The following is a 23,383-nucleotide window of genomic DNA, read 5'->3' on the forward strand; positions in this document are numbered from 1 at the left end:
CCCATTTTGCGGACGTGTGAATGGAGCCTAAAAGGATAATAAACACAGTGATGTCACAGTACAGCGATAATAAACACAGTGATGTCACAGTAAAGGGATAATAAACACAGTGATGTCACAGTACAGCGATAATAAACACAGTGATGTCACAGTACAGGGATAATAAACACAGTGATGTCACAGTACAGGGATAATAAACACAGTGATGTCACAGTACAGGATAATAAACACAGTGATGTCACAGTACAGAGATAATAAACACAGTGATGTCACAGTACAGGGATAATAAACACAGTGATGTCACAGTACAGCGATAATAAACACAGTGATGTCACAGTACAGGGATAATAAACACAGTGATGTCACAGTACAGGGATAATAAACACAGTGATGTCACAGTACAGAGATAATAAACACAGTGATGTCACAGTACAGAGATAATAAACACAGTGATGTCACAGTACAGGGATAATACACACAGTGATGTCACAGTACAGGGATAATAAACACAGTGATGTCACAGTACAGGGATAATAAACACAGTGCTGTCACAGTACAGAGATAATAAACACAGTGATGTCACAGTGCAGGGATAATAAACACAGTGATGTCACGGTACAAGGATAATAAACACAGTGATGTCACAGTACAGGGATAATAAACACAGTGATGTCACAGTACAGAGATAATAAACACAGTGATGTCACAGTACAGGGATAATAAACACAGTGATGTCACAGTACAGGGATAATAAACACAGTGATGTCACAGTACAAGGATAATAAACACAGTGATGTCACGGTACAGGGATAATAAACACAGTGATGTCACGGTACAGAGATAATAAACACAGTGATGTCACAGTACAGGGATAATAAACACAATGATGTCACAGTACAAGGATAATAAAGACAGTGATGTCATAGTACAGAGATAATAAACACAGTGATGTCACAGTACAGGGATAATAAACACAGTGATGTCACGGTACAAGGATAATAAACACAGTGATGTCACAGTACAGGGATAATAAACACAGTGATGTCACGGTACAAGGATAATAAACACAGTGATGTCACAGTACAAAGATAATAAACACAGTGATGTCACAGTACAGCGATAATAAACACAGTGATGTAACAGTACAGGGATAATAAACACAGTAATGTCACCATACAGGGGTAATAATAACATTAAAGGAGTTGTCCGGCCTTAGGACCAACAAACCCCGATTGTCTGGACCTGTGTCCCTGAACATAAAAAAGCAAGCTCACCTGGCCGCTTTCAGCTTTCAGTCCTTGTGGGACCAGGAAGCTTCTGGGTTATGTGACCACTGTGGCCAATCACAGGCCTCAGCAGTCACGATGGTACCTCATAGTTGTGATGTAATCTTCAAGCTGATGTGAGCACTGAGGTCTGTGATTGGATGTAGCGGGCATGGGACCCAGCTGCTTCCTGGTCCCATGGGGACAGGATGCATCCGTGAATAGAGCAGTATTAGGGCTGCGGGCAGGTAAGTATGCATTTCTATGTTCAGGGGCATAAGTTCGGGGTGGCCCAGCCGGCCATCTCATTTATTATTTTCTATGCCTATTTTAGGTGTAGAAAATTATCTAAATTTGCGGAGCTGGCGTAGATTTAAGCCGGCGGTGGATACGCCAAAGTTATGTAGGGCCAGTCTTAATAAATGACCCCAATATTGCTCACAGAGATGTCACAGGACAAAGGTAATGTCAGAGAACAGGAACAATAAACATAGGCATGTGAGAAGTGGATGGAATTGTATCCAGGCTAGACAATATATATCTGTAGAAGTTCAAATCCCTCTACTAGTTTGCTACAATGTATCAGTCCGGACTCCGCTTTGCTTTGCTTGCAGAGCACTGTCCAGACCAGATACAACTGCATCCACTTCTCAGCTAAGAACAGGACTAGGTCTGTACTGGCTTGATGTCTGTAAAACTTTTTTGGGGCCAGCCATGCTTTAGTATTTAGACACATGAAAATAGGGTGTATTGCAAAACCATGGTCTTCTTGAAGGCTACCAAGCTCTTGAACCACTATTTTGAAATTCAATTCTCATTTCCTCCGACACAGGAAGAGTTCCAACTAGTTCATTCATTGTTAATGACAGCCCACAGCCCTCATCACCTTATTTGTGCCTGACCTGTATTGTATCCATTGATGATCCAGCAATGGGCCACCTGTCCATCAATTTCTATAAGAGCCTTGAAAAATCAGTTTTCTTTTTTTTTTTCCCAGTGCTGACATTTCAGTAGAATTTTTTTTACAGTCAAGACATGTTCTAACCTTTCTGGTGTTTTAGCTTTTCGTCTCAGTACTTGACAGCTGTAAAGTTGCAGTTCCAAAATATTCAATGGGGGACATAACATCAGTGGTTAGAAAAGACCTATAGTTTATAAGAATATGTCCACCGAGGACATAAATGCTGCAGAGCTGGTTAACAGTTTAAAAAAAACCTCATTCACATGTTGTGAAAAAATAAAATCTGCAGTGAAAATTTAATCCACAGAACTTCAGTTTATGCTGCAAAGCATATGGTGAATTCATGCGAAAATCCACAGCAAAATCTGCAAGAAATCTGCTGTGAAAAATCTGCCCTGTGAGGCCTTACCCTAAGGCCTCATGCACACGACCGTTGTGTGCATCCGTGGCCGTTGTGCCGTTTTCCTTTTTTTTTCGCGGACCCATTGACTTTCAATGGGTCCGTGGAAAAATCGGAAAATGCACCGTTTTGCAGCCGAGGCTGTGATCCGTGTATCCTGTCCATCAAAAAAATATGACCTGTCCTATTTTTTTGACGGACAACGGTTCACGGCCCCATTCAAGTCAATGGGTCCGTGAAATAACACGGATGCACACAAGATTGGCATCCGTGTCCGTGATCCGTGGCCGTAGGTTGCTTTCATACAGACGGATCCGAAGATCCGTCTGCATAAAAGCTTTTTCAGATCTAAGTTTTCACTTCGTGAAAACTCATATCCGACAGTATATTCTAACACAGAGGCGTTCCCATGGTGATGGGGACGCTTCTAGTTAGAATACACTACAAACTTTGTACAAGACTGCCCCCTGCTGCCTGGCAGCACCCGATCTCTTACAGGGGGATATGATAGCACAATTAACCCCGTCAGGTGCGGCATCTGAAGGGGTTAATTGTACTATCATATCCCCCTGTAAGAGATCAGGGCTGCCAGGCAGCAGGGGGCAGACCCCCCCTCCCCAGTTTGAATATCGTTGGTGGCACAGTGTGCGCCCCCCATCGGGCCCCCCTTCCTCCCTCTAGTGTAATAAATCGTTGGTGGCACAGTGTGCGCCCCCCATCGGGCCCCCCCTCCCTCCCTCTATTGTAATAAATCGTTGGTGGCACAGTGTGCGCCCCCCATCGCCCCCCCTCCCTCCCTCTATTGTAATAAATCGTTGGTGGCACAGTGTGCGCCCCCCATCGCCCCCCTCCCTCCCTCTATTGTAATAAATCGTTGGTGGCCAGTGTGCGCCCCCCATCCCTCTATAGCAGTAACAACATTGGTGGCCAGTGTGCGGCCTCCCATCCCCCCCCCCCGATTATTGATGGCAGCGTAGTTCCGATCGGAGTCCCAGTTTAATCGCTGGGGCTCCGATCGGTAACCATGGCAACCAGGAAGCTACTGCAGCCCTGGTTGCCATGGTTACTTGGCAATAGTACAATAGTAGAAGATTCATACTTACCTGCTTGCTGCTGCGATGTCTGTGACCGGGAGCTCCTCCTACTGGTAAGTGACAGTTCTTTAGCAATGCGCCGCACAGACCTTTCACTTACCAGTAGGTGGAGCTCCCGGCCGGACACAGACATCGCAGCAGCAAGCAGGTAACTATGAGTCTTCTACTATTGTACTATTGCTAAGTAACCATGGCAACCAGGACTGCAGTAACGTCCTGGTTGCCATGGTTACCGATCGGAGCCCCAGCGATTAAACTGGGACTCCGATCGGAACTCCGCTGCCACCAATGATCGGGGGGGGGGGGGGAGATGGGAGGCCGCACACTGCCACCAATGTTGTTACTGCTATAGAGAGAGGGGGGCCGATGGGGGGCGCACACTGTGCCACCAACAATTTATAACAATAGAGGGAGGAAGGGGGGGCCCGATGGGGGGCGCACACTGTGCCACCAACGATTTATTACACTAGAGGGAGGAAGGGGGGCCCGATGGGGGGTGCACACTGTGCCACCAACGATATTCAAACTGGGGAGGGGGGGTCTGCCCCCTGCTGCCTGGCAGCCCTGATCTCTTACAGGGGGATATGATAGTACAATTAACCCCTTCAGGTGCGGCACCTGAGGAGTTAATTGTGCTGATCATGGCCCCCTGTAAGAGATCGGGTGCTGCCAGGCAGCAGGGGGCAGTCTTGTACAAAGTTTGTAGTGTATTCTAACTAGAAGCGTCCCCATCACCATGGGAACGCCTCTGTGTTACAATATACTGTCGGATCTGAGTTTCACGAAGTAGCTCATATCCGACAGTATATTCTAACATAGAGGCGTTCCCATGGTGATGGGGACGCTTCAAGTTAAAATATACCATCGGATTGGAGAAAACTCCAATCCGATGGTATAAAAGAACTCCAGACTTTACATTGAAAGTCAATGGGGACGGATCCGTTTGAAATGGCACTATATTGTGTCAACATCAAACGGATCCGTCCCCATTGACTTGCATTGTAATTCAGGACGGATCCGTTTGGCTCCGCACGGCCAGGCGGACACCAAAACAACTTTTTTTTCATGTCCGTGGATCCTCCAAAAATCAAGGAAGACCCACGGACGAAAAAACGGTCACGGATCACGGACCTACGGACCCCGTTTTTGCGGACCATGAAAATAAAAAGGCCTAAGGCTACATTCACACGTCAGTATTTTCCTATATCCCGATTTTCGGTCCGTTTTTTGCGGATCCGTTGTTCCTGAAAATGTTTCCGTATGTCATCAGTTTTTTTTTGCGGATCCGCAAAAAACGGAAACATGTATAAATTTCAATAATCAAATAAAGTTGTTTGGATTTCTTTGAAAAAAAATAAAAATAAAAAATTGTTATGTGTTTCCAGGAACGGATTCCGCATAAAACGGATGACATACGGAATGACATCCGAATGTCTTCCGTTTTTTGCGGATCCATTGACTTTGTATTGTACCAGGATCCGAATTTTGCGGAAAAGAATAGGACATGTTTTATATTTAAACGGACATGCGGAACGGAGCAACGGAAACGGACAGCACACATTGTGCTGTCCGATTTTTTCCAGGACCCATTGAAAATGAATGGGTCCAGATCTGGTCCTGATCTGTTCCGCAAAAAACGGAACAGATCAGGAAAGAAAAAACGGACGTGTGAATGGACCCTAAAGGGAAGTATATTTTTATCCAAGGAAATGTCCTTTACTAGACATCCCAAGTGTCCCTCTTTTGGAGGGACAGTTCTTATTTTTTGACCCAAGTTCATCTGTCTCTCTTTGATCCTTAAATCTCTCTCTCTTTTTGATCTGAGCTAAAGATTTGCATTATTACATTTACAATATTGATCCAGAAAGTGTTTGTCTGGTTCCTCTCTGTATATTAGAGCCCGCCTTGTATAGTATTTCATTATTTGATGCAATTTGGACTTTACAAATGTCTATATTCAGATCATTTTCAAGCTATTGTGCGCTAAGAAAACTATTGCAATGTATAGATATTCAGGAAAAATGCATCTTTCACACAATGAACCATAAGTGTCCCTCTTTGACTGTCCAAAAAGTTGGAAGGCATACCTTTACTCCTATGATTTAGGCCTCTTTCACATGTGCGAGTTTTCCACGCGGGTGCAATGAGTGAGGTGAACGCAATGCACCCGCACTGAATCCGGACCCATTCATTTCTATGGGGCTGTTCAGATGAGCAGTGATTTTCACTCATCACTTGTGCGTTGCATGAAAATGGCAGCATGCTCTATAGTCTGCGTTTTTCACGCAATGCAGGCCACATAGAAGTGAATGGGGCTGCGTGAAAATAGAAAGCATCCGCAAGCAAGTGCGGATGCGGTACGATTTTCACGCATGGTTGCTAGGAGATGATCGGGATGGGGACCCGATCATTATTATTTTCCCTTATAACATAGTTATAAAGGAAAGTGATAGCGTTCTTAATACAGAATGCTTAGTAAAATAAGGATGGAGGGGTTAAAAAATAATTAAACTCACCTCATCCACTAGTTCGCGCATCCCGGCTTTTCTTCTGTCTTCTTCTTTGAGGAAAAGGACCTTTGGTGACGTCACTGCGCTCATCACATGGTCCATCACAATGGTAATGGATCATGTGATGGTCCATGTGATGAGCGCAGTGACGTCACCACAGGTCCTTTTCCTCCCAGGTCTTAAAAGAAGAAGACAGAAGAGAAGCCGGGCTGCACGAACAATTGGATGAGGTGAGTTAAATTATTATTTATTTATTTTTAACCCCTCCATCCCTATTTTACTAAGCATTCTGTATTAAGAATGCTTTTATTTTCCCTTATAACCATGTTATAAGGGAAAATAATAAAATCTACAGAACACCTAACCCAAACCCAAACTTCTGTGAAGAAGTCCGGGTTCGGGTCTGGGTACCAAACATGCCGATTTTTCTCACGCGTGTGCAAAACGCATTAAAACGCTTTGCACTTACGCTGAAAAATCGTGCATTTTCCCGCGACGCTCCCGCTTCCTATCCAGCCCTCACACGCGACGCCCGTGTGAAGGAGGCTTTAGGCTCTCAAGGTAATATCTGTGGCCAGGGCCAGCTCCAGGCTCATGTGGGCCCTTGGGCAATAAATCTCAGTGGGCCCCCTTGTGGCATTTATTTTACATTTACATGTCCCCCTGTGGCTCCCACGCTGTAAAATGACCCGCCGTGCCCCCCTACAGTATAATGACCCCCCCAGTGGTCCCTCACACAGTATAATGACTCCCCAGTGGCTCTCCATTTATAATAATGACCCCCAGTGGACCATCATTCAGAATAATGACCCCTAGTTGCCCCCACACAGTATAATGACCCCCCAGTGGCTCTCCATTTATAATAATGACCCCCAGTGGACCATCATTCAGTATAATGACCCTCGGTGGCCCTCTCACTGGGGTCATACTGTATGGAGGGGGCACTGGGGGTCATTATACTGTATGGGGGTCATTAGACTGAATGGAGGCTCTGGGCGTCATTATACTGAACGTAGGGTCATTGAGGATTATTATACTCACCTCAATGGGGGGCACTGGGGGTCATTATACTATGTGGGGGGGGGGGCACTGGGGGTCATTATATTGTGTAAGGGGCCTTCACACACTATAATGACCTTCCAGTGGCCCCCTCACATACCTATCATTGCTGAAGCGCAGCAGAGCCGGAAGTTCTTTCATTCACTAACCGCGGCTCATTTCTCTGCGCTCCTTTGGCCCGCTGCAGCACAACGTCACCGCTGGGCCGGGCCTGGAGGAAATAAGGAGCTGCAGTTAGTGAATAAAAGGACCACCGGCTCCCCTGCGCTCCTGCAATAAGCGCTTCCATCTGTATTGATGGAAGCGCTCATAGCAGCCGGCCCAGCACGCCACTATGCAGTGGGCCCCTTGCCTGGGTATGCCGGGTGCTGACACTGGCTCTGGGTGTGGCTATAAAGGTCTATACTAAACCTTTATACTGTACTTTCTCAGAAAACCTTCCATGTTTTCCTAATAAATTAGATGAGAGCCCATGTTAATTATCTGTTGATATCATATTAATATTCTTATTTATCCATAGCATGCAATTTGAATTACCGTATGTTCTCATTACTTTTGATCTTCATTCCTTAAATTTGGTTAAGCAGCGGAGCTGTCCTATTCAAAGCCTAATATTACATATGATTACTGCTGGAGGCTAAAACATTTCGGAAGCAGCACTAAACTCCATCATAACATTAAAACAAGTTCATTAGCAATATATACAAGCAAAAAGCCAAAGGCTTTGGGAGCTCATCTTCAGAATGCATTTTCACCGTGCCCGTAATGATTGGCTTCTCAGTGTATTCTGATAAAGATCACTTTGGATACCATCATTACCTAATAGTCATACCTAGGCCACTATATTAAAGAGAACCTGTTACCTCTCCTGACATGTCTGTTTTCATAACTACTTGCATTCTCCTTGTAATAACAATTCTGGAGCATATATTCTTATGACTCTATGTTGTGCCATTCCTCTGTTATTTCTACTAGAAGTTTATGAATAAATTGCCATCAGCTTGCAATAAAGGTACAGATGGGTGTTACCAGCTTGGGGGGGTTCCTACACAGTCTAGCACCAGCAGCACTGATTGGACAGAGTCGGTCGGATACACCAGATACTTGTAACACAGACATGTCAGGAGAGGCGACTGGTCCTCTTTAAATATCTGATCTGTGAAATTGTCACATATGTGGTCTTGACACAAGCAAATATTTGCTTCACTATAGATTTGCCTACAGGAGAATCATTCCTATTTGTAGGTCATATCAAACATGGGTGAACTGAACATGGAAGTAACCAAAAAGTAGGATAGGATTGGGCAAGTTGAAGTCCAACAGCCTGATCCTTCTTTCTCCTAACATCAGTCATTGGAGGAAAGTTGAGCCACCACCACACACATTAGATGGTTGGTTAGTTCCACCAAAATTGACTGGTTCAGCCAAAAGCTATATACCTGTTACTTTAAGATGTAGCAGGGCTTTTATGCATGGCACTGTGCTGTATGGTGGGTGGGCCAAGCGAGTGACTTTCAGGGCCTGCCGTCTGCAGCATCATGGGGCCCAGCATGTATACCCTACAGTGACAATGGCTCAGTAGACAGACACTGTCCTGTGCCCAAGCGCTGTGCAGGGGAAGGGATAGTTACATTTTATTGGCAACATAGAACAGCACTGGAGATAGAGAAGTGGTGGTGAAGGACCTGAGTGATGTCACCATCATGTGACCATTGCAGAAGGAGACAGAGTGGTGAAGGACTTGTTGGATGTCACAATGTGAGGGGCTGAGCTTCTGTGCTGTATGTGGAGGTTAGTGGTTTCTCTTCCTCTATAAGTTGTCAAATACTAGGAGTTGTAGTTATATCCTTATACCTACAACCTATTTTGTCCTCTGATAGCCCATAATAACAGTCTGGTCATGCTGGACATTCTAGTTCTCTCTTTTTATACCCCTTCCTATAATGTCTACTGATGCCCTATAATAACAGTCTGGACATGCTGGGAGTTGTAGTTCCCTCTATCGCCACAAACATCCTAGAAGTGCTGGAAGTGACCCATGTGGCATGTGAGTCCCACGTCAAAATGGATTCTGATGTAGGGAAACATGGGATCTACAGGGCCAGCAGTGGAGCCAGTATCCAGGGGCAGGAATCAGGTAAGTATGATCACCACCATGGGTCTGCTCACGAGATAATCCCATGCCATATGCAGCAGGTGCCTGCTGGGGTTGCGGGGAAGTTGCTGGGGCCATAGTTTAGCCAGAAGACAGCGTATTTCCACAGAAAAAAAAAGAGTCCCTTTAAGGCAGGAACTGCACAGTAAAAGTCAACTTTGAGTCTTCTAGTATTACCGTAAATTCCTTTCTATTTCAAGCTGCCATAAGGTTTTGCTATTATTACATTAAAACTGAGGATGAATATATAATTTACCTGTAATTTTGCGAGGTCCAAGGATATTGAAATTCTGTCTACCTCTGTCTGTGCGCATGGTCCCTGCATCCTGCATGTTTAAGACATCGTAATCCTTAATAGGAAACAGAAAAATGATATTACAATTGTTACAGAATTTCTCACAAAACTCCTCTAGCTCCCAGGATCCGTGCTCTTTTCATGTCTGTCAGACAGATGGAGCTTGGTCTTATTGAACTTCTTCTGCGTTGTATTTGAAGCTGGCCACAGAAGTACAGTAGCAAATAAAAATGGATAAATCCAATGAGCTCCACAAAATCGTGCACACAATGCATTACTGACATCTTTATATTTTATAAAACTATGTATCAGTCGGGCATGGAAATCAACCACCCTCCTAAGATAAGCTTCACTTTGCTGTGTCTGCTGTCTACACGCTTCAGTTGTGTCATGTCTGACAGACCCATCTCCCACTTTGGTGGCATATCGCTAGGATATGCCACCAATGTCTGATAAGTACAGGTCCCACCTCTGGGACCTGTCCTGCACCTATCTCTAGAACAAGGCTCTGAAAGTGAAGGAGAGGGCACCAGTGATTCTGTCTCTGGAACAGGGCCCCCCGAAGCGAAGGAGAGCGCACTGTTCATGCGCGACAAGCTCTACATTCACTTCTATGGGAGTTCCAAAAAGGGCCAAGCGAACACGCTCAGCTATTTCCAGAACTCCCATAGAAGAGAATGAAGAGCTCACCAGACAAGCGTGGCCACCTCTCCATATCCTCTGGATAGATCATCAGCATCTGATCACAGGGGTCTGACACCCGGGACCCCCGCCGATCAGCTGTTTGAGAAAGCAGCGGCGCTGGCAGTAGTGCTGCAGCCTTCTTACTGTTTACCCCAGGCCCAGTGACGTCACGACTAGTATCAATGGCCTGGGTGGGGCTAAGCTCCATTCAAGTGAACAGAGCTTAGCCACGCCCAGGCCATTGATACTAGTCGTGACGTCACTGGGTCTGCGGTAAACAGTTAGAAGGCCGCGGCGCTACTGCCAGCACTGCTGCCTTCTCAAACAAATGATCGGCGGGGGTCCCGGGTGTCAGACCCCTGTGATCAGATGCTGATGATTAGTTTAAAAAAACTGCAGAACCCCTGTAAGTTAAAGAAGACCTGTAACTACTTGCCTTCCCCATGTAAAAATAATTCTGGAGCATATTTTCTTATAACTGTATGTTCTGCCATTTCTCTGTTATTCCTGCTAGAAGCTTATGAATTAAGTTATGGGTGTTAGCAGTTTGGGGTGTGTCCTTGCACATCCTAACATTATCTAATCAGTGCAGTGCTGCCATTGTGAAACTGTGCAGGGTCACAGCTCCAACTGGTAACACCCAGTTTTTCCTTTATTCATAAACATCTAGCAGGAATAATAGAGGAATGGCACAACATAGGGTCTTAAGAATAGATGCTCCAGAAGGGTTCTACATGGGGAATTCAAATAATTACTAAAACAGACATGTCAGGAGAAGTGACAGGTCTTCTTTCATAAAAAAAAAATAGTTAAGCAGATCAATAAAAAACTGAGCACCCCTCTACATACCCAGCCTACGTGTGATGCAGCGATATTACCCTAAAGAGAACCTGTCACCTGGGAAATGCAGTGCAGGCTGCGGGCAGCAGGTTATAGAGCAGGAGGAGGTTCTCTTTAGGGCTGATGCACTTTTTCCGCGTCCGGTCCATTTTTTTGTGGTCCGTATGCGGAACCATTAATTTCAATGGGTCCGCAAAAAAAACAGAAGTTACTCCGTGCGCATTCAGTTTCTGTATGGGCTAATGCACACGACCGTATGTATTTTGCAGTCTGCAAAAAACGAATCCGCAAAAAATACGGATGACGTCCGTGTGCAATTCTTATTTCGCGTAACGGAATAGCTGGCCCCTCATAGAACTGTACTATCCTTGTCCGTAATGCGGACAATAATAAGACATGTTCTATTTTTTTGTGGAACGGAAATGCGGACATACAGAAACGGAATGCACATGGAGTAACTTCCATTTTGTTTGCGGACCCATTGAAATGAATGGTTCTGCATACGGTCCGCAAAAAAAAAAAAACGGAACGGACACGGAAAGAAAATAAGTTTGTGTGCATGAGCCCTATGTCCGTATTTCCATTTAGCAAAAAAATAGAACTTGTCCTATTATTGTCCACATTACAGACAAGGATAGGACTGTTCTATTAGGGGCCAGCTATTCCGTTCCGCAAAATACGGAATGCACACGGACGTCATCCGTATCCATACGGTCGTGTGCATGAGCCCTTAAACAGGTAAAATTACCTAATGGGTTTAGTGCATACAGCTCAGGATTTATTTCAATTAAGAGATCAATGTTCTTTTGCACTTTTGCTCCCCAGTAGATCACCATTCCAGGCTGCCGCTGCCCAGGGGGGCAACAATTGCTCTATGGTATTCCTGCACTGCCTTCATTTATGACTATCTATTATAGAAAGGATTAATATCTATATCCATATGAGATAAAATATCATCAGAGCTGATTTGAAAGCATTCTTTTGCCTAACATTCAAGCTTATCAGCATTAAATAAGCCATAGAGAAAGTAATTATAATGTGAAGAACTCAGAGTGAAAAAATAATGACTTTTAATGTATTACCATGTATAGGTAGGTCTGCTAATTTCTGCAATTTCATGGATGGAAAGCAATGGAAGTGATTATATTAAAAGATAACAATCTAAATTGAGTTACCAATCAGGGGAGCACCCAGGAATTTTGTCTGAGGGGGTGTCTGAGGAGAACAAAAAGTTGGCGCATATAGCACGCTAATTGAACCAAAAAAGACCCTATGCGGACCCAGGTTTAATCAATGCTAAGTGGTTCAATAGCCTTAGGCTATTTGATACCTTTTTTTTGGCCATTTAGTATTATTTAAAACATAACATTTATTACTTTATTTAAGAACATTAAACGGCTCAACAAAAAATGCAACTTTTTAAAAGAATGAAATTGTCCCTATGATGCTATAAAGATTGATATTTTATCTCAGTGTATTTCCTTTCATTTATTAAACTAGAGATTATTTATTCTGGGAGATAACATTGGGATATTACTGTCATATCCCCTTGGTTTTCTATCCTACATCAATATTAGTAGATATTGTATCCACTTGTTGCTCTTAAAGGATCTGAAGCGACAATTGCAGCGATTCATTAGTTAGTTTGCTACAGCATAATTGCCATGCATGCTCTCATATATAGCATAGGGTATTTACCTGCTGATCGCTTGTAGCCCTTATATCAACCCTATACTCTTATCCCTAAGCTGATAGCGACCAGTTATTGCCTGTTCTCTCCCTTTCTATAATCTCTATAACGCTCACTCTGTCATACTGTTAACATAGGACCACATTTCCTTTTTTAAAAACATAAAGACACAGCTCAGCCAACATGTTTCGCCACCAACGTGGCGTCCTCGGGGGTAAGAACTATTGGTGTTAATATGAACAATTGTTGCTTCATATCTTTAAAGGGATTCTGACACCATAATTAACCCTATTAAAGGGGTTGTCCAAGTTATATTTATTGATGACATATCCTCAGGAGAGGTCATCAATATCAGATCGGCTGGGGTCCGACACCCGGCACCCCCACCGATCAGCTGTTTGAAAAGAAGGCGCGTGCAGTGCTGCCTCCTCTTTATTGTTTACCTGCTCGCCGTTGCATCTGCAGCGGTGAGCAGGTGTAATTACACCTAAGCCGTCCTATTCATTTCAACGGTACGGATCGCTCCTATACAAGTGGATACAATATGTACTAATATTGATGTAGGATAGGAAACCAAGGGGATATGAAAGTAATATCCCAATGTTATCTCCCAGAATAATAAATAATCTCTAGTTTAATAAATGAAAGAAAATACACTGAGATAAAATATCAATCTAACATCATAGGGACAATTTCATTCTTTTAAAAAGTAGCATTTTTTGTTGAGCTGTTTAATGTTCTTAAAGAAAGTAATAAATGTTATGTTTTAAATAATACTAAATGACCAAAACCAGGTATTAGATAGCCTTAGGCTATTAAACCACGTAGCATATAGCGCACTGTGATATTTTTGCTCCCGCCCATTATTCTAAGCCTCGCCCATATATATAAATGTGGCGCGTAGAGCGCGCTGCACGAATGTTTTGGCCCCGCCCATTGTTATAAGCCCCTCCTGCTTATAATAGGCCGCTCCCAACAAACACAAGTTCAGCTTAAATTATATTGTTGAGGATGAAGATAAGAGTCTCACCCTCATCCTACATAGATACATTGAATACTCAGGACCCCGACATAAAGCTCCTGTACTCAAACTCTTCTTTGTCCCTCCCTGTGACTGGAATCACCACCAAATTCTCTTTCACACACTGCCCACCACTGTCACGGAAGGTGTACAGAAAACTAGAAGACACAAAATGAACACCAGACTGACTGGATCCAAAACTAAGGAACCAAAGGGAGAGTCCTGCAACAGACCTGGCTCTCTCCCTAACTGCTCAGCCTATGCAAAAATCTCAATGCTAGATGATCGCATATCCTTGTTCCTCTACTGTCTAACACCTGAACCCCCTATAATAGTGAGGGGACACGACCACCGGCTCCCTACACTTGATACGGAGGGAGTCAGGGTCACCTGGGATCCAGCAAACAGGAAAACACAAATGAATGAACAAAACTTAACTGTAGAAGACTCAGTAGTAGCATCCAGCATGCACACACTCCAGGAAGTTGTATAAACCGCAAAGTGATGCAGTATGGGAAGGGATTTAAAGGGATGCAATCAGTGCAACTACATGACAGCTGAGAGAGGCTAACGAGATGAGAAAACGAAAGCAAAACAAAAGGAACCTCAGGGAGGAGGTTCTGAAGAACGTGTGTCAGAGCTTCTCAGATGTCTGGTGGTGACAACCACGCAACTCCGTGGCAGGAGCTATTGCAGTTTCACTTCCTCCCTCCCTCCTAGTCCTGAAGGCACCGAAAGAGGAGTGGAGGAGGAGCTGCACGATATTTAAGGTGTGTAGGTCCGGGTGAAGGAGCCCGGCTCTACACATCATACAGAGAGGGGAGGACCTGTCCTGGCTGCACTGCCTGCCTCACATTATACAATAGACAACAGCAGGCTACAGCCAGGAATCTCCTCCCCTCTCCTCCCTCCCCGGATCCTGCTCGAGGCCTGTGGTTCCAACCACCATCCGCCATATGCCCTCCTCAGCCATCCTCACCAGGCTGAAGCCCCCTGCCCCATTTGCAGCTGCCACCATGCTTATAGCTGCCCAGCTCTGAATCCTCCTTCTGCAAATGGCAGGGGGAGGAGCCGGAGCATCTCCTCTCCTACATAGTGCCACATACCTCTTACATACAGTGATGTCACTTTTGATATAGACATTCTCTTTCCTCATCTTCTCCATTCAGACCAGACCGCCATGATGATTTTTCAGCCATCTCCCGTCTCTGCAGAGATTGACAAACAGACATTAGTTTTCCACTTTTCCATCATCTTCACATCTTCTGAACACCCTTTCCTGCCACCCCTAATACTATACTGCAGAAACAGTCCCCCTGAAAATAATAGCACCAGACAGATAGTGCCCCCTTCGACAGTTATTGGCACGCAGTGCTTTAAATAAAATAACTGCGCCCAGTAGATAGTGTCCCGGACACTAATAGTATAAACATAATGTCCCCCAAAAATAATTGTGCTAAGCTGATACTGTGCCAGGAGGCCCACCAAAGTAACAGTGCTCCCTAAAATTCCACCAATAGAAATAATTATCTGCCAGAGCACACTTAGTAGTAATAATGCCCCCATAGTGCTCATACTAGTAATCATGTTCTCCATAGCCCCCAGTAGTAGTAAAGCTCACCATAATGCCCCCTAGTAGTAATAATTCTCCTTATAATATGACAGTCGAAGAAATCCCCCCTCAGTTGAGCTAATGTCCCCATAATGTGCCAGTATAAAATACCCCATCTTAGTGCCCCAATCACATGACCCTATAGTGCTCCTCTCTCCATAATGTGACAGTAAAAAATCCCTCTTCATAGTGCCCCCAAATAATGCCCCTATAGTGACACCAGATGCACCATAGTGCCACTCTCCCCCATAGTGCCCCCAAATAATGCCCCTATATTGCTACCAGATGCCCCATAGTCCTGCTCTCCCCTATAATGCCTCCAATAATGTGCCAGTAAAAAATACCCCCTTAGTGCCATCAGATGTCATAGTGCCCCCCATAATGTGCCAGTAAAAGAAATGCTCCTTTAGAGACCCCAGATGCCCCCATAGTGCTCCTCTCCCCCATAATGTGCCAGTAATAAATGCCCCCAGATGCCCCCATAGTGCCCCCGTAATGTGCCAGTAAGAAATGCCCCCAGAGGCCCCGATAATGTGCCAGTAAGAAAGGCCCCCATAGTGCCCCCCAAAAATGGGCCAGTAAAAAATGCCCCCATAGTGTCCCCCCAAAATAGGCAAGTAAGAAATGCCCCCAGATGCCCTAATAGTGCCCCCCATAATTTGCCAGTAAGAAATGCCCCCCAGATGCCCCCATAGTGCCCCCCCAAAGTGGGCCAGTAAGAAATGCCCCCAGATCCCCCCCAACAAATGAGCCAGTAAGAAATGCCGCCTTAGGGCCCCAGGTGCTCCCTATAATGTGGCAGTCAAAAAAATGCCCCTAGATGCCCCCATGGTTCTTCCTACATTGTGGCAACTGCCATGTATTAAAAAAAAAAAACACTAATACTTACCTCTATGCGGCTGTCAGCAATGTGATGCAGGCCTCTTCTGGCCTGGGTCCCGCGCTGTATGCTGTCTGGCTCAGGTGGCGTGATGATAATGACGTCATCGCACCGCCATAGTCAGCCTCCGATCAGCTGCGGGCACCTATCAGAAGAACAGGGAAGGGAGACGCCTCTCCCTCCCCTGCCCGGCCGCAGCATCCATCTGTATCGCAGTCCTGAGGATGGTGATACAGATGAATATGGAGATGATCGCTTCCACAATGGAAGCGCTCATCTCCTAATGCCACCGTCACCCCCACTTAGATCCAGGGCCGTGCAGCCTGTGGCGATTGACGGTGCAGCCCTAAACTCCACCCCACCTCTGTCCCTGCCTACTTGCACGGACCGTCCTAACCGACGGCGTACAACTTGGCGGCAGTCCCTCGCTTAGACACGTCCAGGGGCCTAAGAAGATAAAGAAGTACCGCAACAGAGTCAGGAAAGCCAAGGTCAAAGCCAGGAGGTCACGCAGGTACACAGGGAGCAATACAATAACGAGGTCAAAACACAATCCGGAGTCTTAAGCCAAGAGGTCACGTCAATTCCAGAGAGGTCACAAGGTCGAGGTCAAAAACAGAGCTGAGGTCCAAACACACACAGAAAGGCGCAATAAAAATGCTGGTGAGCAGTGATGGTCAGTTCGCAGTGTTCGCCAGCGAACACATGCGGGCTGCCATCTTGACTCACCCGTCCGGCGTTGCACAGGTAAGCCCTTACCTGTGCATATGCCGGGAGCCGGTCTAAAATCAAATGCGGAGCTGCCTGGTCCCGGTGACCGCATTTGATTTCAGACCGGCTCCCGACACTGGCACAGGTAAAGGCTTACCTGTGCAATGCCGGACGGGTGAGTCAAGATGGCAGCCCGCATGTGTTCACTGGCGAACACTGCGAACTGACCATCACTTCTGGTGAGGGTAGCAAGATCAATCATAGGCAACCTGTGGCCAGCAGGTTACCTGTTTAAATAGGTCCTCCTGATGGGTCATGTGACATGGCCAGCGTCACATGACCCATCCCCCGCAACTCAGAACAGCTAAGCGCAGACTCATCAATATCGGCGCCCAGTTCCCCATGTGCTCGTTGCCTAGGGGATGGAGGATGCCGGCCACGCAGAGGTGGCGTGTGCGGCCGGGTCCTCGCCGCCCTCTGGTTGCTATGGAGAGGAGGCCGCCGGCCGCGTTCTTGCTTCTCGGCGCTGCAGAGGGGAAGCGCGTCGCCAGCTCCCTGTTACAGCTGCTCCATCTTTTGTGTTTGTGAGCTAAAACATGTATTATCAGATAGAGAGCTACACTGGAGCATTCAAAGGAGAGTCAATAAAAAGTAGTGGCCAGTTCAGGCCAAGTGAAAAATTGAGAGCTGGCACAAGGCATAATGACTGTTATACTTGGTTAATGACATTACTATTTAGAAATATTAAAGCCCAGTTTTCAAAACCGGAGTGAGTGGTGTAAAAATTAGCAACATTTTTTTCAAGTAAGCTCCAAAAAGTCAACTTTTTGAAGCTAGAATTTTGGAGTGCATGGCATGATAAATTCGGAATTTGCCAGCATTGAGGGAACATAAGGAGGGAATTTACTACAATTAAAGCCAAAACTCTCACTTTTCAGAATATTTCATTGTCAATAAAGTACTCAAACAGCTCAGAGACCATGGGGGTGGGCGGATTTATCCTACCCTACACTCCAGAATTCTGTCTCGAACTTCAGAACTATTGTGTGACTTTTTGCATTTTAACAACACTCCAGTTTTGAAATGTGGGTGGTAAAGTGAGAGTGGTTAGCTATGTTAATTAGTTTCACTCCAGATTTATCACTGAAGTTTTAAAAAAAGTCACAAACTTGCTCCCATAGGGAAGTGGGGTAAAAACAACAGGAGCAGCATTTCTAGACAAAAGTATCAAGTTTAAACATGTAACAAATTTAAGGAACAGCAGCGACGTTAGACAAATTTGGTGCACAATAAAACTGACTTCAAATATTACCCTCATGATAAATTCCACCCTTAGTTTATAACGGGTGCTACACAACAAAATCCTGTACAATTAGGATGTTTGATCATCTTGAAAATATAAGTATGCTATTACTATTATACAAGTATGCTCATGGCACTGACCCAAAGTAACAGGCACCCAGTAGGGATGGGCGAATCAATTCAAAAATTTGGAAAAATTTCTGAGATTCTCACAAACCTCGGTTTTGTGTCATTCAATTCGGGATAAGCAAGACGAGAGAGGGAGAGAGAAAAGAAGAGAAAGACAGAGAAGTAGACATTTCCAGGCAATCAGAACACTTTCTGGATAAATTCGACCTGAATCAAATCGACCCCAAATCAAATTTAAAGAAATTCACTCATCTCTAGCACCCAGTGATCAAAAAAGCTGATATGACAGGGTATTTTTGAGAACTTGCTCCTTTAAAACCAGTACTTTATGCACTCCCTCTCCCTTCCCCCTCGTGTTTCATTTGTATCAGCAAAAAAGCTATAGGAAGGTATTAATCTGCTTAACATTTCTAAGTACATCATCCAACGGATTTTGATTTTTTTTTTTTTATCTTACATATGCTCTACAGAGTTACTGGCAAAAAACTGTACATTTTCTTCATTTCATCCTTTCAACATCAAATGGTAAGCAGCAAAAATTGGATCAAACTTCAAAGCTTGTACTGTGCTCCAAGTCACAGAAAGACTCCTCCATTTCACATATTGAATTCAAGCAGGATATCAAAGTGCTACCAAAGAACCTGAGGTCTTTACTAAAATAGAGGCTGTAACATCTGTAGCTAAGCGGAGTGCACAGACACACCACCTCAGGGAGCAGCTTGCGTTTTATTCTCCGCGGCAAATTTTCAGCCTTTTGATACTCTCTTTTCACTGTACCTCCCTGTCTTTCCACAGAACTCAAGTTCTTAGCAAGCTAGGCTTTTGTCTCAGAGACTTCAAAACATAACTAACGGTTTCATGTTCACATGGTTCAGCCAAATAGCCGTGAACACAACTATGAACAGTAGACGGAGGAATGCAGAAACAATGCGGCGTTCAGAGCCTCCACGTAAGATTACCTTCTCCAACTGCTGGTCCAGGCTGTCTGGCTCTGTGAAATGAGTAGTGTCACAATTCTCTTGCCTGGGAAAACAGAAATAAAGTAATTTATTGACCAGGAAATACAATTACTCCATACATTCAATTTTCTTTTTTTTACCAAAGTACAGGAAATACACTTTATGGACTAAATTTGTGTGCCCTCATTCTTTACTAACCTGTACATATGTTTATATTTATGTATATAGTGTACATGCAGTTATGCATTAGACAGGTTAGGTTTGGCACACTATGCAAATATACTATACAATACTGAATGTACAAAAGTTATACAAAGTGTACTGCATTTTATATGGTCATTGTAATATATCCTGTTCATTTGCAAGTTTATTGCACTACATCTGCACTGCACCGTGGAAAGGATTAATGCATGGCCATGTAACTCTGAGAGACTTTGGGACTGTCTATGCACTGAGAAGTTAGAAATTTTCCATAACTACTATAAAGGACTATGCAAAGTTTTTGAGGGGAAAAAAGACACATTGACCGTTAGTTTGGTTTAGCTCTAGTTGTTTTCTTCTGAAGACTTGTTTACATCTGGAAAAACTGCTTAGTAATTTCCATAAACTTGTATTGAAATGCTATACAAGCCTGTGACAGACTGAAATTGCAACATTGTTTCTGTTTAGGTTGTGCTTCTTCACTCCACTTCTTCTACTAGAAGCTTCTAGTTCAATTAGAAACTATACATAAGTAGAGAAGTCAGATCTCCTAGTTGTCTGAAGATAGTGACTAGTATTTAGTAGAAGAGACCCTGGCAGTCTGCAAATAGGGACTAGTGTTTAGCATAAGAGACTCTGCAAGACTGAACAAGTGACCAGAAGAAGAGGCTGATATGCAGATACTCTGCCACTAACCCTGGGTCACCAGTCCATGAACAGAGGGCTAGCCGGATGACTTAACCACAGACCCTGGACCACCAGCCCTTGGGCCAGTGTACCAGTCTTCTGAGATAGACAGAGAGATAGCTAGCTCAGGCCTTCCTTTTGTCAGCACAGAACCTTCTGTTAGGGAGGAGAATGGAAAATCCACATGCCTCACCCTTATCATTTTGCACTTCAGTACCTCTAGTAAAGAAGCACACTGGTTTACTGCAAACTGACTCTTTGGACTTATTTCGCATTGGGGTGCACCACACCTCCTCATCCCCCCAGACAGCAGCGACATGTGGTGTCCAGGGGGCCCAGCGTAGACTTGGGTCCACCCCAAGCCTGACCACTGCATATACAAGTAAGCTGAATATAACTTTTGAAAATAACAAAGATACCATATTGCAGCACAACAGAAATAATTGGTAATTGTTCTAAGGATGACAGCTACTCCACACGAACCTGATTTCCCCCAAAGTCTCAACTTTAGGTGCAAGAAGCCATGCCTGGCCGTTGAATCACCAGTTGAGTATTACTACCATCATTTTAAACTGTCCATTGACATCAGATATTTGTGAGCAGTGCTGGGTCAGCACTCCATCATTCCTGTTTTAGACAAAGACAAACACACAGTCATAGTCATCAACTCCCAACTAATTAACATGTTTTGTAAAGGTGTTTATTCATACAAACAGCAATAAAATGTATGTAACAATCAAATTGTAAACTCAGCATCCATCGCCCCAACTCAGGTCTTGCCTTTAGTCTGGCTACTTTCAGGGCATTATCTCTGATGCAACTGGAGCCAAAATATAGAAGACACTTATCACAGTTTCAACAGCAATATTTCTAGGTTCTTGGTCCTCATCAATATAGTAGTCTGTTCCCTCAGAGATTATGACCCAGAGGAAGCTGGGCTAAAGGTGAAACTCAAATGCTGAGTTTAGAAAGGACTTGCTTTTATTTATACATGCATTAATTTTATTGCCATTTGTGAGTAATAATCACCTACACAAAGCCTTTTAACTAGTTGGGAGTTGATTGCACTATGTGCACTTGTCTTTCTCAAAAACATAAAATTATAGTTTGTTAAATTTAATATTTAGGTGGTGCTTGATTCTGGAATCTGCTGCATCAGGAGGAAGAGGCTGTTCCTGGATATTTGTTCCAGCTTAAACTCTGTCCAAATTGACATTCCAACTGCAATGCGCGGCCCAGGTTTGGTAGGAATGCCGAGTGGTGTAGTGCGGCCTAAATGTCTCTTTATGTGTGTCACGGTGCTCCTACCTGGATACGGCTGGACCCCAGGCTTTGTTTTTGAAGCAATAAATAGGGGGAATAATTAAGGGATTTGTAAAAATAACTTGAGTCCAGACCTTGAGATGAAGTTCAATGGCGGCTTTACTTAAATAGATGTTTCTCCAAACAGTTTCAGGCTTTGTCTTGGTTCCAGCAGACTTTAGCATTAAACTGGTAGGCAAACTCAACTGTGCTATATCTTTCTCTCACTCTGCTGTACCGACAAGCTAACTTGGTGTCTTTGTTTTCTCTTTATGCTGTACTTCACTCTTGTAATCAGACTTATGTTCATCCAAAAAGTAGGTTAGAATCCTGGAAGCTCCAACATGGAGTCTCAACCAGAACAAACCCAAAGGGGGGAGAATGGAATGGTAAGTTCCATTCTCTCTAAGCATAGCTCTGCCATATACGCTGCCACCTGCTGGTGAACCAGGCACATTACATGTAATAAACAGTTACATAACAAGATTATGAATGCACATTGTGTAGGACCTGGAAAGAGATATATAAGATGACATTATATTAGCCCATTAGAGATAGTAGCTGGGTGCAGTAGTGGTAACACCCCTCTGAGTTGTTACATACCCCCTTACTTAAAACCAAGCAGCCCTCAGCTTGTGCTTAGGGTATGCTGTATGGGTGCCCAAGGAAAGTTAGAGTGCTGCTTTAGACTATATACTATTACTGACTGATATAGCAACGGCTACCACTAGGTCTCTGCCCATATGAATAGGGTGTCTATTTACTGTTTCCCTCTCGGTATAAACCAAAGAACCAAAGAGTCTGCATCATTCCTGACTTTCTTTTGTGTGTACTGGATCCTAGTACCAAAGAAAGCGCAGGGGTGTCTTCACTCTGTAATCCCACCACTATGCAATGAAAGCCTGCAAATAGCCTTCATCCTGTATTCCCTTTCCAAACAAGGCCTAATCATGCTTTATGCTTTGTCATCTTGATGTCTGAACTGGTAGCTTTTCACACATTTTTCCTAAGATAGTGCACAGTACCTTAAGGCACTTAGGAACATATAAATATTTTTTTGCATCGGGGTTACCCTTTAAAAATTTTAAGACTGCTTGTGACTCTACCACTTGGTCCTCCCTGTATAGCAACAGCACATGAACCCAAAGAGACAGGACATACTGTCTCCTTCCCCTCCCAAGTCTGTGGAGAGAAAAAGGTTAAGGGCATATGTAAATCAGGCAATGTAATACCTAGGCTTTCTAAACTAACACAAGGCAAAGTGGGACCATTAATACTTTTGAGTCCTCAGAGGCAGTCCATATGAGCAATGGAGTAAGGATACTAAATATCTGACTAGCAGCATAAAGTCCATTTAAGGTGCAAAAGAGGTCACATTGTTGTACCCATGAAAGAGTCCATACAATAGGCAAAATACTTGAACATTGCAAAAACGTTAAAACATTGGTGTAAAAATGTCACAGTAGAGGTCACAAATAGCTCAGGTAAATGTTTGAGTCCATTCTTTGGGTACTGGCTTGTAACGTTGCAAAACTGGCACACATTGCAAAAAGAAAAATCAACTGTAATTCACATGAGGTAGGACGCCAACGTGTGGCTGATGGTTGGAGTCTATAAAGTCCAGGC

At 44.2% G+C, this 23,383-nt stretch overlaps 1 protein-coding gene across 1 annotated transcript in view; it reads right to left on the bottom strand.

Annotated features, from left to right (window-relative positions):
- MYO3B (myosin IIIB) overlaps positions 1–23,383 on the bottom strand; it is a 342,729-nt gene that overhangs the window by 13,355 nt on the left and 305,991 nt on the right. Inside the window, exons 30-32 of the mRNA XM_044304441.1 lie at positions 20,999–21,082; positions 19,568–19,631; positions 9,701–9,794 (exon numbers count right to left, since the gene is read on the bottom strand). Coding sequence (XP_044160376.1) covers positions 9,701–9,794; positions 19,568–19,631; positions 20,999–21,082 — 242 coding nt within the window. The remainder of the gene's footprint in view (positions 1–9,700; positions 9,795–19,567; positions 19,632–20,998; positions 21,083–23,383) is intronic.

The sequence above is a fragment of the Bufo gargarizans genome, chromosome 8 (genome assembly GCF_014858855.1).
Source record: "Bufo gargarizans isolate SCDJY-AF-19 chromosome 8, ASM1485885v1, whole genome shotgun sequence".
Taxonomy (NCBI): Eukaryota; Metazoa; Chordata; class Amphibia; order Anura; family Bufonidae; genus Bufo; species Bufo gargarizans.